The sequence below is a fragment of the Echinops telfairi genome, unplaced genomic scaffold (assembly GCF_000313985.2).
Source record: "Echinops telfairi isolate 266 unplaced genomic scaffold, ASM31398v2 ScPeMD7_31;HRSCAF=116, whole genome shotgun sequence".
NCBI classification, from domain to species: domain Eukaryota; kingdom Metazoa; phylum Chordata; class Mammalia; order Afrosoricida; family Tenrecidae; genus Echinops; species Echinops telfairi.
Genome location: NW_022103928.1, coordinates 27,360,746 through 27,377,786, shown reverse-complemented (window position 1 = coordinate 27,377,786; position 17,041 = coordinate 27,360,746). Strand labels below are relative to the sequence as shown.

General features: G+C 39.0%; 1 protein-coding gene across 5 annotated transcripts in view; it reads left to right on the top strand.

The window, feature by feature from the left end:
• TMCC1 (transmembrane and coiled-coil domain family 1) overlaps positions 1–17,041 on the top strand; it is a 170,068-nt gene that overhangs the window by 146,112 nt on the left and 6,915 nt on the right. For all 5 annotated transcript variants that reach the window (XM_004702377.2, XM_045289820.1, XM_045289822.1 and 2 more), the window contains one exon: positions 15,965–16,100. In XM_004702377.2, the coding sequence (XP_004702434.1) occupies positions 15,965–16,100 (136 nt within the window). The remainder of the gene's footprint in view (positions 1–15,964; positions 16,101–17,041) is intronic.

The window sequence follows — 17,041 nt, the reverse complement described above, 5'->3', positions numbered from 1 at the left end:
AATAAAGATCTGTAATTCTCTGACCTGTATAAAAATCAAAGCCTCACTAAATTATAAGGAGCCCTGTAGATATTTAGCCTTTGGCACTTAGGTGTAAGAAAGATTAAATTAGAAATAAGCTTATGTAAGCGTATCTGTCAACTTTACTGTGGATTGGCAAGCATTTGAATGGAAAACATTTGGATGGTAATTGGAAAATTCTCAAAGGATTAAACTTTTTAAATTATATGTGCTAAAGGTAAAAACTTGTTTCTTTTTATATTATACTCTGTAGTATTCATATTAGGCCACTTGTTAACTATTCTTCCCACATCTGTTCTTTTCCCTTATTTTCTTTACATACAGAATACTCATTCAAATCCACACTTTGTTACAGATGCAGATTAAGAACCAGTCGGTCCTATAGGAGCCATAAATCAGGATAGGCTTTAAAAGTGGCCTTAGTTCTAGACCTATCCCAACTATGGAAGAATAGTTCTTCTATGCTATCTGGGATTAAACAATATCCTTTACCTCTTTAAAATAAAATAAGAAATCTCTTTCACCTCTTTTTTTTTTTAAGGGTGTTCTGTTTTTGGTTTTTGTTCTGTTTTGTTTTTAAATGTACTCTTAATGAGATGGATGATCTCGGCCTTTATAAGAAATAAGTTGTTCAGCTGGTTTTGATAGGAGTTACAGCAGCAGTCTGCCTCGTTTTTCAGATAGTGGAAATGCTAGCCAATAATTTGGTCTTGTCTTCTCTTTTTCAAGCTTCTGTCCTTCAATTCTAATGTAAGACTTCACGTGTGAAAAAAAAAAGGAGGGGAATGAAAGTATAGGAGAGAGAAATAAACTTCTAACAGCAGATGTATTACCCTTTCTATGCCAGTGTCTCATATATTCTTTAGTACACTGAGAAGATGAGCTCTAAAGCTCAACTTGTGATTTGACAAATTCAAATAGACTAAAAATAAAACACTTGGGTCCTGTGTACCATGCTAATCCTCAGTCACAGGCTCAAATTCTAGTTCAACCATGTACTAACCTTGAAAGACAGGCATGTTCCCTTAACTTGTTTTCCTCATCTCTAACAGATTATTAATAGTCCTTGAGGTTATCATGACAACTAGATGAAATTATTTATGTAAACCATATAGCTCAGTGCTTGGCCTCATAGTGCTTCATTGACATTTCTGCAGTGACTACTTTTAGTGCTCCTCTGAACATTGAAATCTAGTTGCTAAAACGATTTATTTTGAGTGGATAGCAACAACAATAAAAAGTTTTTAATTGTTCCAGAGCTTAAAATTCATGCAGAGCTTGTTATGTCTTCAAGTTAGATATAGGACAGTGTGAAAAAAACTATAGGGGCCAAAAAAACAAATCTCCCAAAGCCTATCTTTGTATCCATTTAAAATGAATCAGTTACAAGGCAGAACTTTAACTCTTCACTATAGATCACTTTATTACAAGAATCAACTCCAATCCACTTAATGGGCAATATATGTAATTACACTTTCAGGTCTCTACAGAAGGTAGGTGACTAATTTTATGAAATGGAGAGTAAATTTTCAGAAAGAAGTAAAAAGCCTAAGGAGGGAGAGAACCCAACATATGTCATCTGACTTGTTTTATCATCTTTAGCTTTAGAATGTCCTTTCCTTTAAAAACAAAACAAAACAAAACATTTTTTCCAAGAACCAAATCAAAAGACCAAACCACTACCATCTAGTCAGTGCTGACATGTAGCATCCCTGTAGGACAGGGTCGACCTGCCCCTGTGAGTTTCTGAGACTCCAACACTTTACAGAAGCAGAAAGCCCTGTCTTCCTGCTGAGTGGCTGGTGGCGTCAAGCTGCACATCTTGCTGATCATTTTAGAGATAAGGAAATTGAGGCCCAGTGGAGTTTTTTAATTTGTCAAGGTTTTCTAAGTTAAGTGGTAAAGTTGGGATTCAAACTCAATTTTGATATGAGGACACAACTGTTTTACTCAGCTATTTTTGTTGCACCGATCATTCCCTGAATAGACTAGTTAAATTTTTAAAGAATTTCTCTCCATTAATAAGTTTTTACATAGCATATATAATATTTATCTTAAGTTTTTAAACTGTTTCACATAAGTAAATGTCTTCATTAATAGAAAAGTGTTCTTTGAGGCACCAAAATTTTTAACATGTGAAGCATTTATGGAGAATACCACTGTTGTCTTCTAGCAAAGGGTCTTGAACCTAATTTGATTCATGGAAATAGCTTGGGTAAGCTGCAGTAAGAACAGTAGTTTTGGTTTTGGATAGGATCCCAAACTTATTGGCTTACCACCCCCCTTTTCAGGAAAAAAAAATTACTAAGCACCCCCTTGCATTTAAAAACTTTTATACAATAAGCCCATAACCCAGATTAAAGTATAGGTATCTACTTTTGCAGGTCCCCACCCCAGCCCACCCCTGGATCATTGCAGCACCCCCCAGGGGGATGTTATGGCCCACTTTGGGCAACACTGGCTTAGAGCTACATTCTCAGGTGGTTCTTGTCCACCAGTCAGTTCCTACCCATGGTGGTCCTTTGAGCTGAGCTGAGCTCAAGAGGGTTGTCAAGGCTGTGATCTTTCCAAAACAGATCGCCAGGTCTGTTTCCTTAGGCCCTTATGGGTGAGTTTAGCTAGCATTCAAACACTTACCCTGCTCTCTGGGTGAGTCAGGTAAGCACCTCTGTAGTAAACTGTCCTGGGCAGCTTGCTTATTTTCAGTTCTTTGTCTCTCTTATTTAAGTTAGTTGCTTGGTTGTTTCCCTCTTTTCCATGCCTGCTCCACACTGTTAGTGGTGAGCTACCTACAGTAGGCTCTCTTAAATAATTGCTTTTTCTTCTCTGATGTAGGCTTTTTTTTTTTTAATGAAGGAAGCAGTCTAGGAATGGACTTTTAAGGGACTCTTATGTAACCAAATCTCCAGTATGCATGCATGACTGCTCTAGATACATTTTTGTCCATTTTCTGTGCTTTAGATTATTTTACCAGAGGGAGCCATACACATTGTTGTTGTTTGTTATTTAATGATGGTGATGATGACAGTGACACTACCCCTAACAGCATTTACTAAACTCCTATGTGTATAATGCAAAATATTTTCCATATATGTCTCTATCTTGTATGTTACCTCTAATCTTCACAATAAGTCTGCACATGGATTGTACTGTCCTCATTTTACAGATAAGGAAATTGAGGCCCAGTGGAATTTTTTTAATTTGCCACGATTCACTAAATTAATTGGTAAAGCTGGGATTCAAAATCAGTTTTCATGAGAATATCATATTTTAGCCCAAGATTAGTTCTAAGAAGTATTGATTACATTGACAGTGGATTTGGGGTCATTCTCAGGTTGAAGTATAGTGTATTTCACTAAAAATTTATTGATGATTTTTAACATATTTCATAGTTTTTGATAAATGTATAAGCTCTAAAAAGTTTTTTCAAGCAAGTACCGCATTGTAGGTTACGGGTAAAACCTTAATAAGAAGACTCCCATTCTCCCCTAGTCATTAATCTCTTTTCAAAACCCCTTCCTAGTAATGTCACTAGCATTTTATGCTTCCCACTATTCCCCAGGGAGTATTACCTCAAGACCAGTCATTGCTCAGGAATGACCAGAAGCATTTGGAAGCCTGTCTCATATATGCCTCCCTCTTCACCTACAAAATTGTGCAATTACTGACTGATATTTCTTCAGCACCCACATGTACTGAGAATGCCATTGTGATAGAACTTGAATCTGAACTCTATCTCAATCTTTGATTAATAACCAAGTATTTAGTATTTGAGTTTTGCATGTATTTTGAGGGGTTGGCCACAAGGTTTAGAATTCTTGTAATAGTGATTGAATATGTGACTTAAGATTTTTGTTCAGTTAGTCTCTTTAGCCAATATGTGTTTATCACAGATTTATTAGGGGCAACTGATTTAGTCGAAAGGGCCCTTAGAGATCTAGTTTAACATTATTCTACAGATGAGTACTCTGAGGTTCAGAATGGTGCCATGGTAGTTACACAGTAAAAATGGTTAATGTAATTTAATTTGCTGTTGAAAACTGAGAATTACTTTTTTCTTAGCTGATGTGATATAGTAGTGTTAGCAAACTGATAGCAGTAAAAAATTCAGTTATGGCAAATCTCATTGGAAATAGGAGAGAACTACAAAAACATTGACGGACCATGTTACAGTTTCTTTTTGTCATTTTTTTCATTAGGGCATCTGCTATCAGCTAATGCCGGTATAAAGCAGTATCATGTAGGGCAGACTAAAAACCTCCTGGTTGGTAAACACTAATGCCATTTGAAAGTTTCTATTTTAAGAGGATTGCTGTCTTTTGGAAATAAGCAACTGAGAATGTTTGTATTAAGCCCAGGGATATTTTAAATTGCACTGAGTCATAACAGCAAAAATACAGAATGAGGTGGCCCCCATAAGCAACCATCTATATACAGTAGAACAGTCCGTAAGTAGACTAGACCCATCAGGCACAGGGCATTGGAAATCTAACCAAACAAATGGTTGTTAAAGTATGATTGTCCTTTATGTTACTATCACTGGACATTAGACAGGGATGTGGTCAGATATAGTTATTTTAGTCCAATTATTTCAGGTGTTATTCCTGTTTGTCAATTGAAAATTGAGCTGAGAGTCTCCAGAGGAAATGTGAACTAAGTTTGGACAATATATTTGCAAAAGAAACAACATATTGGTTCAAGCTAGCCCTTCATTTATAAGAAGGAAAATCCCAATTAGGAGATGCCCTTTTGAAGAATAAAACCTTCTATAAAAGAGATTTGCAGGGAGGGAGGGGGGAAAAAAACGAGGACCTAATGCCGGGGGTTTAAGTGGAGAGAAAATGTTTTGAGAATGATGAGGGCAATGAATGTACAATTGATGTGTGTGATAAGAGTTGTATGAGCCCCTAATAAAATTATTTTCTTTAAAAAAAGAGATTTGCAGGCAGGTAAGCTCTTCCCAATTTAAAGATGTATTAATGAAAGGAAAGGAGATAGAAAATACACTGGAATTATAACGCTTGAATTGCTTACAGTTTGATAATATTAGTATAGCTTACTGCCATCAAGTCAGTTTTGACTCATGAGTATAGGCTATGTAATTCATCTGACCCTCGGTTTCTTCCTCTGTAAAAATAAGGCAATGATATCTACTGTACAGGGTTCACATTATTAACTGAGTGTGTATGAAAACACCTTGTATGGTGCTTGGTTTAGAGCAGAAACTCAATAAATGCTACCTTCCTCCCCACTTTTTATACAAGGTGAGAGGGTAATCTTTATCCATGTTTCTGGAGAAAGCCCCAGTCTGAGGTATGCTAAGATATGAGAAAGTTGTACCAAGTCTCCAAATTGCCCAGAAAGTTGTTTAGGTTTTATTTGTTCCCTATATGGCATGGATATCTTCCCATCTTTAAGACACTGTACTTCTGATCTTCTTTTAATTATTATTAATCACTTAATTGGGGGCTCTTACAAATCTTATAACAATCCCTCCCTCAGTTGTATTAAGCACACTTGTATATATGTTTTTAATTTTTTTTTCCTCAGCAGCAACATCATATGCTACAAACCATGGAGTACTCTGCAACATGCTGCAAGAATAAGCATTTTTTTAAAAATCAATTTATTGGGGACTCGTACAACTCTTACCACAATCCATACATCCATCCATTATGTCAAGCACATTGGCACATTTGTTACCATCAACATTTCCAATATATTTTCTTTCTACTTGAGCCCTTGGTGTCAGCTCCTCTTTTCCCCTCCCTCCCCCACCCTCGTGAATCCTTGATCAGGTATATATTATTGTTGTTATTTTGTGTTTTACCCATTGTCTCCCTTCACCCACATTTCTGTTATTCATTCCCCTGGGGGGTGGGCTATATATCCAACCTTGTGATGGGAACCCCTCTTCTCCGCCTTCCCCCCCTGTGCTGCCTGTCTTGAAAGTTTTCTGTGCCTTTTTTCCTTTTACACCTGAAGACTTGCTTGTTCAGTCTTTCCTGACCCTTTTTCAGGCTTCAACACGGATGAGGTAGCAAAGGGTAAAGAGGGAAAACCGGTTTTCCTAATTCATCCTGGAATCTATTCAAGCACCCACCACATACTCCAGCTCTGTCTCTGTATTCAGGTCAAAGATTGGCAAAAAGCTGCCCCATTTGAGAAATAGTAGTCTGTACTCATAACTGCCGTTTTGGCATCAGTCTTGGGATCTAGTTCTCCCTGTTTCTCTCCCTACCTGCTCTACATGTTTCTTTCAGCCATGCTATCCTAGTGACCTGTTACCCAACTAGAGGAGTACCAATGACTCTCTTACATGGCTCCAAACTTGTGAGGTGCACCCAAAGAGCGATGTGTCGGATGAGTAGTTCTCAACCTGTGCACTCACCCGGTTTCTCACTCAGTGGGAATTTGACTCAGCAGGGCCCTGGCTTATCCTTAATCCAGAAAAGTTCTCCAAGATGAGTATTCATTGATTAATTACTCAAGATCTGCATGTATTTGATACTTTATAGATAAAACAAGCTTTGCTTCTAGTGGGGTTGGGAGAAATTTTGCCTACCAAAATACAACATAAACTTTAAAAAAAATTTTGTAAGAATCCCAAGATTTCTCTTTGCTAATAAAGCTCAAATCATACTTAGCATCTAGGTCTAAGTCCACATGGAAGAAGCACACCATCATCAGTCACTGAAGGATTGGAATCTGTATAATCTGAAGTCGAGGGAGGGATCAGTCTCAGACCTAAATTGTGAGAATCCAGTGTGCAGAAGGCAATGGATGACAGTGGGAGCCCAAGATTCATTTGTGGGACTACTTAATTAGGATATAGACCTCCAGAGAACTCCCCCCTATCTAAAATTGAGGGGTGGGTGGAAAGTGGTCACTAAACAGAATACTTGGGAGAGAGGAGTATAGAAGACCAAAGGCATGAATCAAGGGGAATGTAACAAAGAGGAAGTGCTAAAATCCTGGTGGGGACAAAGCATGATAGTGGGACAGGAGGAGAATCAAGGGAAATAGAGGAAAGAGCTGGGAGGAAAAGGGCATTTATAGAGGTGTAGATAAAGACATGTACATATGCAAATATATGAGGATGGGGCAATAGATCTATGAGCCTATATTTATAGGTTTAGTATTAAGGTAGCAGAAGGACATTGGGCCTCCACTCAAGTACTCCCTCAATGCAAGAATACTTTCTTCTATTAAATTGGCATTCTAGGATGACCCATATATGAAGGGATGTCCCATTGTCTACAAACAGGTTTGGGGTCTCTGCTCTGAACCCCCTCATTCTCAACAATATGTTTTTGTTTGTTTGATGCCTGTTACCTGACACCTCATGATTGCACAGGCTGGTGTGCTTCTTCCATGTGGGCTTGTTACTTCTCTGCTAGATGGCCACTTGTTTAACTTCAAGTCTTTAGTTTAGTGTTAATGTTTAATGAGGAGATCTGAGGTGTTCTTTCTCTGAATCCTCTGAGCCACATTTCTCTATTTTACAGATGGGAAATAAACACTAGCAGGGATAGCAAGCAAAATGATTATAATGTTAATAATGGGGAAGGGGAATTTCAAAAATGGCAATTAAGCAAGTCTTAAAAAATGTGAGGTTGGTGAGGGACCAAGCAGTGTTTCCTTATGTTGTCCATCGGGTCACTGTGAGTCAGAGCTGACTGGACAGCACCTACCAACAACAGAACCAGGTATTGCAGACCCTCGGTCCATCTCACAAACCAATAAAAATAAAAGGACAGCATTTCTGTGGGCCTCCCCTTTCTCATTTTAAAATCGAAGTACCTCCCAGAAAAAGAAGTAAAGATTAATATACTTGTAAATCTTAAGTTCCTTGGAGGCAGATGCTGCTGCATATAAAAAGGTGTGAAGAAAGAAAGGGGAGTTGCCTTTGTCCATATTATGATTAATGCTAGTGTATTGCTGTATGTGATGATTAAGTAGACTAGGTGGAACCCTAAATTCCTCCCCCACAAGTACTTCTCCCCCTGAAAATGCCTTCTTTCTACTGGGCTCCGTGGTAGCATATTTTCAAACTAAAGTTTCACATGTAGGTTACAAAAGTCACGCTGAGGCTGGTGGCACTATGTTACCAACTAGAGGGTTGTGAAAATAACTAAGGAATAAATGTGCAAGGCCTGGGTGAACCAATTGGAGGAAAATGTTTTAGTAATGACATACCAGTATAAAGTTCATTTCAACGGGTTGAGGGCAGCCCAGAAGATCTGTATTCCAAGACACTTAGGGCATTTTGCCAACCTCTTCGTTCATCAGATTTTGAAAGAGCCCCAAGGTTTATGGCTTTCTCAGCTTCCTCCCTGATGTTTCCTGCTGATTGGAAGTGCTTATTATTGTAACCCTAACACAACTGTTTGTGTAAGTGTAATAGGATTTCAGTTACACAATAACAGCTGTAACTTTTCTGTTCTTTCAGAAAGCCATCATTCTCCAGGTAATTCTTATTAGTTGATGAATTAATGGGCCCATTTCAACGGGATATATTGTAATCTTGTTTATGGGTTCTGCAGGTCTATGTCACGTTGGCAAGCTTCCTAAACGGTTTCCCTATTTAATTTCCCAAGATATGGAGCTTATTCTACTTACAAAATGCTACTTTACTATTTAACTACTTGGTAATAAAGTACCATCTCTAGGTGCAGTAGATACACTTTTTCTCATTTGAGGAGATTCTCATCTTGAAAAGATCTTGCTTTTAATATTCCATGTGACTTTGAGTAAACCTCTCAGTATACGAAAGACTATTTTTCAGAAGGGCTTGATGAGGATTACTAGATTCTACTAGAAATTTCTGGAGATTTGCAAAGGTCAGATAAAATTGACTTGAGTCCTAGGATATGGTAAGAGCACAGTCTGGACCACCCTCATAGGAAATAGGAGGCAGAGAAAAGAGAGTTGTGTATACACAGTAATCTCATTTATGTGGTATTGTAGGGAAATACCGTAAATATACTACTGGACACTGAACATTCTAGAGCATAGTGTAGCAGAAATGATGTAAGGGAGATTTTTATTTAAAATTGATGGGAAAATTGAATTAAAAGGTAGGGAATTTTTCTATGAACTTTTTGAAGCCTCCTCATATATAGAGAGGAACTATCCAATTTTCAATGGAACAATGCTCTTAAGTTCTTTATTTTGTTTGTTCCTTATAAAACTCTCTGCCCATAGGACTTTGAGGATTTATGTATGTGGCACAAATAACACATTTTAAAAATATGAACAAAACTACCCTACCAGTGCATAGATTCTATCTCATAGCAACCCGACAGGACAGAGTAGAACTGGCCCTTTGGGCTGATAGGTTTGGATTGTTGACCTTTCAATTAACAATCCAATTTGTAATCCATTATACCTCTAGGACCCCTTTTATACTATAAAAAACAAATTCACTACCATCCGGTAGATTCCGATTTCATAGCAGGCATATATATAGGACAGAGTAGAACTTCCCTCATGTGTTTCTAAGACTGTAAATCTATATGATTATTAACTATAATTTAGACAAGTCTAGGCAACTGAAATACAAATTTTTTCATTCGCATCTAAGGTTAAACCACATTTTTATTTTGTTCCCTATATTGATATGTTTTATAATATTTGCCACTCTGTACACATGAAACTAAAGAAAATCTGAATTTAACTTTGACCTAAGGAAGGCCCAGAAGCATTAACAGAATGAGGATATCTAGGAAAGAGGTATTTTAGCAACCTAAAAACTATTGAACCAGGGGGAAGAAATCTAAAAGGAAAAACACTATTTAGGAAAATGTGTCCCTATTTAGGAATATGGTCTTGGGCAAGCTCTAAGGCTCCATATTCCCTGAGAGGTTTGAAGGACAGCAAATGATCCTGTTTTGTTTTGCTTTGTTTGTTTTCTGAGCATTAACTGTAATGTGCTGCCCTCATTCTTAGGAAAGTTTCTACCACATATTTGAACCAGTCAGGTATACTGTACAGCAAGGGGTGGGGAACCACCTGGGAGCTCCATGGCAGTATGAAGAGGGAGGCATTACAAATAAGAGTACACTTAGGACTCTTAATACAAAAGTCTATGGTAAAAGGCATGCATGCCCACAATGAGACATAAATGAAAAAATAGAAACTCAGAGAAAGAATTCAGAAATGGGAGGCAGACACACAGAGTGAGCTATGTGAACAGTGGAACCAGAGGAAGCATGGGACCAAGGGGCAGCCGACAGTCCTTTGGGGAAACTGGGAGGAACGAACGCCTCATCTGGGCCCGGAATCGACCTCATCTTTTCATTTATCTTCACAATTGCCCTTTGGAGTGTGTAGATTTCCTCCAGACCAATGAACAGAAATAAAAGTTCTGTGTCCAGAGGTTTTGAGTTTTAGAAAGACTTTTTTCTAGTAGTTGTATCTAACAATAGAAGTGGGAGCAGGGGTGGGGGTGGGGGGTAAGCTGTTTTAGGAAAAATGAGACCCTGCCACATAGCATGAAAGTTAAGAATGTGGGTGAACCTGGATTATAAAGTCAAGTATATTTAAATTAAAATCTTTGTTCTATTTAAATATTAGCTGTGTACTCTTGGGCAAGTCACTCTCTCTGATCATCCTTATTTACAAAATGAAGACAGTAACTGCTGACCTAGAGTTTTCAAAATGAATTTACTTCATAGGTATTCAATAAAGTGTAGCTTTTGTGACTGCTGTTGTTTGTCAGCCTGTTCTACTGGTATGTCTCTATGTTGTTGTTAAGTGCCATCCAGTTGGCTCCAACTTAGCAACAACATAGGACCCAGCCCTCTGCCATCCTCACAGTCATTGTTATGTGTGAGCCCATCTCGTAGGGTCTTCTTCACTGACCCTGAACCATGCTTAATATCAACGAAGCTTATCTCAAAGGACCAAGAAGTTGTAAGGGGTGGGGGTGGTAGCTTGTGGGAGTACAAGCCAAAGAGATCACATAAGTCTGCTTTCATCAACATGCAGGCTGGTTGCCACAGCCACCATGCTCCCATCTCTGCTATTCAGCACTGTTCTCTGCTGTCCAGCACTCATACTCAGCTTAGGCATGGCCGTTACCTGAAATGCCAGTAGAATGAATTTGAAGCACTACATTTTAAAAAATCACAAGCCCCTCCTTAGTAAAGAGAGAGAATGATGAAATTATCAAATACTACAATCACCAAATTTATTCAATATGTATATTAAGCAGATAATACAGGAAGCTATACTTTATGAAGAAGATTATAGCATCAGGATTGAAGGAAGGCTTATTAACCTGAGATATGCAGAAAACAGCTTTGCTTGCTGAAATGAAGAGACTTGAGGAAGATCAATGCCTGCCGCCGTCAGTACGGATTACAACTCCATGCAAAGAAAGCCGATGGTGCCCGGCTATCAAAAGATATAGCGTCTGGGTCTTAAAGGCTTGAAGATAAACAAGCGGCCAACTAGCTCAGAAGCATCAAAGCCCACATGGAAGAAGCACAACAGCATTGTGTGACCACGAGCCGTCAACGGATCAGGTATCAAGCATCAAAGAACAAAAAATATCATTGTAAAGGTGGATGAGTGCAGAGTGGAGACTCAAAGCCCATTGGTAGGCAACTGGACACCCCCTTGCTGAAGGGTTGTAGGGAGGAGACGAGCCAATCAGGATGCAGGGCAGCAACGATGAAACATAACTTCCCTCCAGTCCTTAAATGCTCCCCCCGCCCCCTCGCCCCACTATCATGATCCCAATTCTACCTTACAAATCTGGCTAGACCAGAGGATGCACATTGGTACAGATAGCAACTGGAAACACAGGGAATCCAGGACAGATGATCCCTTCAGGACCAGTGGTGAGAGGGGCGAGGCCTGGAGGGTGAAGGGAATGTGGGGTAGATAGGGGGAACCGATTATAAGTGTTGCCTCCTCCCTGCGGGAGGGACAGCAGAGAAGAGGGTCGGGGGAGACGTTAGACAGTGTAAGTTATGAATTGTGAAGGGTTCCTGAGGGAGGAGGGTGGGAGTGGGGAAATGAGCAACTGATATTAAGGGCTAAAGTGGAAGGCAAACGCTTTGAGAATGATGAGGGCAACAAATGTACATATGTGCTTGACCCAATGGATGTATGTATGGATTGTGATAAGAATTGTATGAGCCCCCAATAAAATAATTTTTTAAAAATCCTTAAGACTGGACCTCACAATTGGACCAATAGACAACATCAAGATAAATGGAGAAAAGATTGAAGTGTGGTCAAGGTTTTCATCCTCCTCGGATCCAGTCAGTGCTCATGGAAGCAGCAGTCAGGAAACTAAATGATACACTGCATTGGGTAAAGCTGCTCCACAAGACCTCTTTAGAATGTTGAAAAGCCAGAATTTTACTTTGAGGTCTACTATGTACCTGCCCAAGCCCTGGTATTTTCAGTTGCCTCATATGCATGTGTGGTAGTTACATAATTTCATGTCAACTTGAAGATATAAAAGTGTATGGGTGGTGCCTAGCCTGTCATTCAGGTCACAGTCTGATGGTGACTCCTTGTGCACGTGGCCTTCTCATAAGGAAGGTCCTAAGAACCGCCCCCACCCCCTCTCTCTGCCTTCATCTTCCTGCTGGTTGCTGCCAGAGCCCTGGAGATGCATCTACTGCCATTGGAGCCATGGGACTTGGCACCCACTAGCCTGTGATCTTCATGCTTTCTACATCATTGCAGGTGGCTCCGTGAGTCTGAAGAGGAGCTTAACAGACTAGAATCGAAATTACGGACTTGAGTTGGACTGAGCTGGGATGTTTCCTTGATATATAATTCCTTCTTGATAGAAAACTCTTACACATGCATGAGCATCACTGGGTTTGTTCTCTAGTCACCCCAGTCTAACAAAGCATGTGAAAGTGGGACGCAGGAAGACTAGAGAAGAGTCAGGGCATTTGAATTACGGTACTGGCAAAGATTACTGAACGTACCCAGGTCTGCCAGAGGACAAATAAATCTGTCTTGGAAGAAGTACAGCCAGTATGCCCCTTGGAGATGAGGATGATGAGATGTCGTCTCATGTACTTTGGACATGTTACCAGTAGGGACGCCCCTGGAAAAGGACATCATACTTGGTAAAGTGGAGGGGCAGTGAAAAAGAGGAAGACCCTTGATGAGATGGATTGACAGCAGTGGCTGCAACACTGGGCTCAAACATAAAGAACAATTGTGAGCCTGCCTGCCGCAAGATAGAGTAGTGTTTCATTGTATTCTGCATAGGGTTGCAGGAGTTGGAACCAACTTGACAATCTAACCACACTAACAAGCACAATGAAACAGCTAAAATAGATTGATCATGGGAAAACAATATATTGACATAATCTTATGGCATTTGGAAAATGTAAGTAATTATATAATTCTTGAATGGAAGAAAGTTGGTGATGTTCCCATGTAAAAATTACCTTAAATATAGAAATTCCATGTATTATTCCTTAAAAGTTTATATCTTATAAATGTGATTAAAAATGAGGGAAAGGGGGGTTATTTAAATGTTTGAGCTCTGTCATTTCTAATCTTTCAGTACCAAATTTTATGAGCCTCCACCTGCTTGCGCTTGTCAGAGTCAGCGGTGTCCAATGCCATAGCGCAAGCTGTCACCCCTTATGTGCCACCATGGGCCTCCTCCCATAACAAATGATACAGAACCCTTCGTGATTTGTATTAGTTTTAGTAGTGGAATAATATATGGTATAATTGGAAATTGCTTAAATATAATTTTTCTTAGATTATATTAATACTGGCAGCAAAATTGCTTTGTATTTTTTAACATTGAATTATATTAGTAACTGAGTAGGAGCCTGTAGATTTTTCTCCTCCTTTCCCTTTAATTACTACCTCATTTTCAAAGTGATCTACAGATTCCCAAATATTACCACTAATATTGTACCTAAAACAACAGAAAATTTGGCAAAATGAGCCCTAGAAAAACACTGGCAGCGACAAAACAACAGGCATGCTTGTAATCTGAAGCATCATTATAGTTGGGTCATGAGGACTAAAGCCCACTAGAATGTTCAAAAATAAATTAGCATAGTGTTAACCTTGTAGATATATTGGTACATGTAAGCTGGAATTGTGAAGTGTTTTATGTCATTATAACTAACTACAGAGACATTATTTAAAAATGATAAACCGTTGAAACTACAAAATTTTATAGACAGTCATTTTGTAGTCATTCTTCTGACAATGTCACCTGATACAGTTCATACACACACACACACACACAAATGATTTTGCCCTGTCCAGCTCTGTCACACAGAGGAGCTACATTCTAGTTACCATTGGCTCGAGATATTTTTACCCTTCTCTCTGCTTTACCTCTGTTTCTAATCTTTAATTTGTAGTCATCAACCTTCTCCTACCTATTTAGCTCTTCATTTGGTTCCTGGGACTCCATACTCATTCCACCAAATCTGTTCTCTTCACCAATATCAAATAACCTCTTCTACTGTTTTACTTATGTTGTTGCTGATAAGAACATACACAGTAGAACCAACATCAGGTTAACAGCTCCCACAAACACATTTCCACGACTTCCACGATCATTCTCACCGTCCTTTTCCAGATGGTGGCTCCTCTGTTAACAGAAACTTACTGCCCCTTAAGTTTTTTCAGCTAATCTTTTGAAAATAGTTCGTTTTCTGAAAACATTGTGTTCATCATGTGACTTCCCCCATTCCATACTGTCTTAAGCCCAATACTGTTTAATCCATGTTCCCAACTCCTTTCCCTCATTTTTTAAACTGATTTCCTGCTATTCTCCAATGTCTCGTATACATTTCTACCCCCAGATTTATGTGGAATCTAATCTTTTAATTGTTCCAATCCTACTGGTCCTTTGATACCTTTCCCACGTTTCATCTTCATGTAAGCTTTCTTATCTGTGGTCCTAAATGCCTAAGATACAAGATAAATAAGATAATCTCTACTCCCATAGTTTTACCTTCGTGTAAGAACATTTCTCTGTTCTTTCTCTACTACAGCCACACTAGCCTGCTTTCTGCCTCTCAAGCATGCTAAACTAGTTCCCAACTTGGGAACTTTATACTTGTTGTTCTTTCTGCTTAAGATACAATTCCCCTGCATCTTCACAAGCCTCCATTCTTCTCATCATTCAGGTTTTAACTCATTGTTAAAGGGAGTTGAATAGGAAAAGAGGCCTTTCTTTGACCAGTCTAGCTAAGCTAGCTCTCAGTGACTCTACCATATGCTCCCATTAGCTCATCTTACTCATCCATACCTGAAATACTCATGGGGTTTTTTGGTTTATTTCTTTTTCTCCTGTCCCCTTTCCCCCAGAATGTAAACTCCCAAGGGCAGGTAACTCTGTTTGCTTACTGCAGTACTTTGAGCCATACCTGGCACACAACAGCCCCTAAGTAAACATTGTTTGGCTAATATGTCCCAGATACTGTGCTTGACCTTGGGATGACAAGCCCTTCTGGTTCTGGCACTCAAAATCATGCATGTCCAGGTGAGTAAGCTGCCCGCAATTAAAATAAGCTACTGGTGACTTCTGGAAGGTCAGTTTCCATATGTGCCATATATCTTCCGGTGAGCTCTACGTAGTTTTATGCTAGCTTCGGCCTCCCCATATCTAATCAGAGCAGAGTAAGAGTGGCTTCAAGTATTACAAGTATGCTAAAAAACTGACTTGGGCTACTGGAATCCATGCAAATCCTGTGATGAGACGACTGTAGAAAAGCCATGTCACTCTTACAGTATGGCCTTGTGGCAAGCTGTTCATTCCAAGGACTAAAAGTTCTAATCCTAGTTTTAACCTCTGGCATATCCTGTTGTCCAAGACCACTCAATTTATTTGTGTTTTTTTGGTTTTTTTTTTTGCAGAATGGGTTTGGGGGTTGAATATGAAGGAAAAATACTCACAGCTTAAAATTCTGATTCCCTTTTTTAGATGTGAACGATTAGAAGAACAACTAAATGACCTAACAGAGCTCCACCAGAATGAAATCTTGAACTTGAAGCAGGAATTGGCCAGCATGGAAGAGAAAATTGCATATCAGTCCTATGAACGAGCCCGGGACATCCAGGTTAGCATTAAGAATCAAGCATAAAGCAAAAAACGAGATAATTAGAGGAGAGGGGGAAAAAAGATGGAGAAAATAAGACTATTTTAAGCTTATATCAACAGTAATACAAATGAGGTTCATTTCTCAAGTGGTATGCCTTCTTACATTCTTGGGGAAGGTTTTCTTGGGTTGTCAGTATGTGGAAAGCGGTATGTATTACATCTATTAGTTACCAGACAAGTCACAACTACCTTATCTGTCTTTTCCTTCTATGATAAGGTGACCAGTCCCGTTTTTTGGCATTTTAAAAAAGTCCTGATTTTGGAAAGAATGCACGACAAGCTAGGGAACGGTCTATTTGTTCCATATAGACCAAATTTTTAATCAAGAACACCCCCCACACCTCCGGTCAATGGTGTCCTGCTTTAAATCTGGTCACCTTATTATGAGGAAGGGACTTTGGTAGCTGACAAATCCAAACTTTCTATAGACACATTGCCAGACAGCTATTGAACATAGCCACAAAGTAATAATAATAACTATTGGATTCAGCTGTTTTTGTTGTTGTGGAGCACTCTAAGGGAAAGTTCTTGGTGGTTTCATATGAAATACACTCGCCTGAGAGAAAGAAAGTAGTTCTGGAAACGTGTCTTACAGCAAAAATCAAAGGAATGTCCAGATCAGTGGTTCTCAACCTTCCTAAGCTGCAACCCTTTAATACCAGTTCCTTATGTTGTGGTGACCGCCAACCATAAAATTATTTTTGCTGCTACTTAATAACTGTAATTTTGCTACTGTTATGAATTGTCATATAAGTATCTGATATGCAGCATGTATTTTCATTGTTACAAATTGAACATAATTAAAGCATAGTGATTAATCCCCAAAACACTATGTAATTATGTATTGTGAAATGTTTATTTCTAATGACAAATAAATGACATTTTGTCCTGAAGCATGGT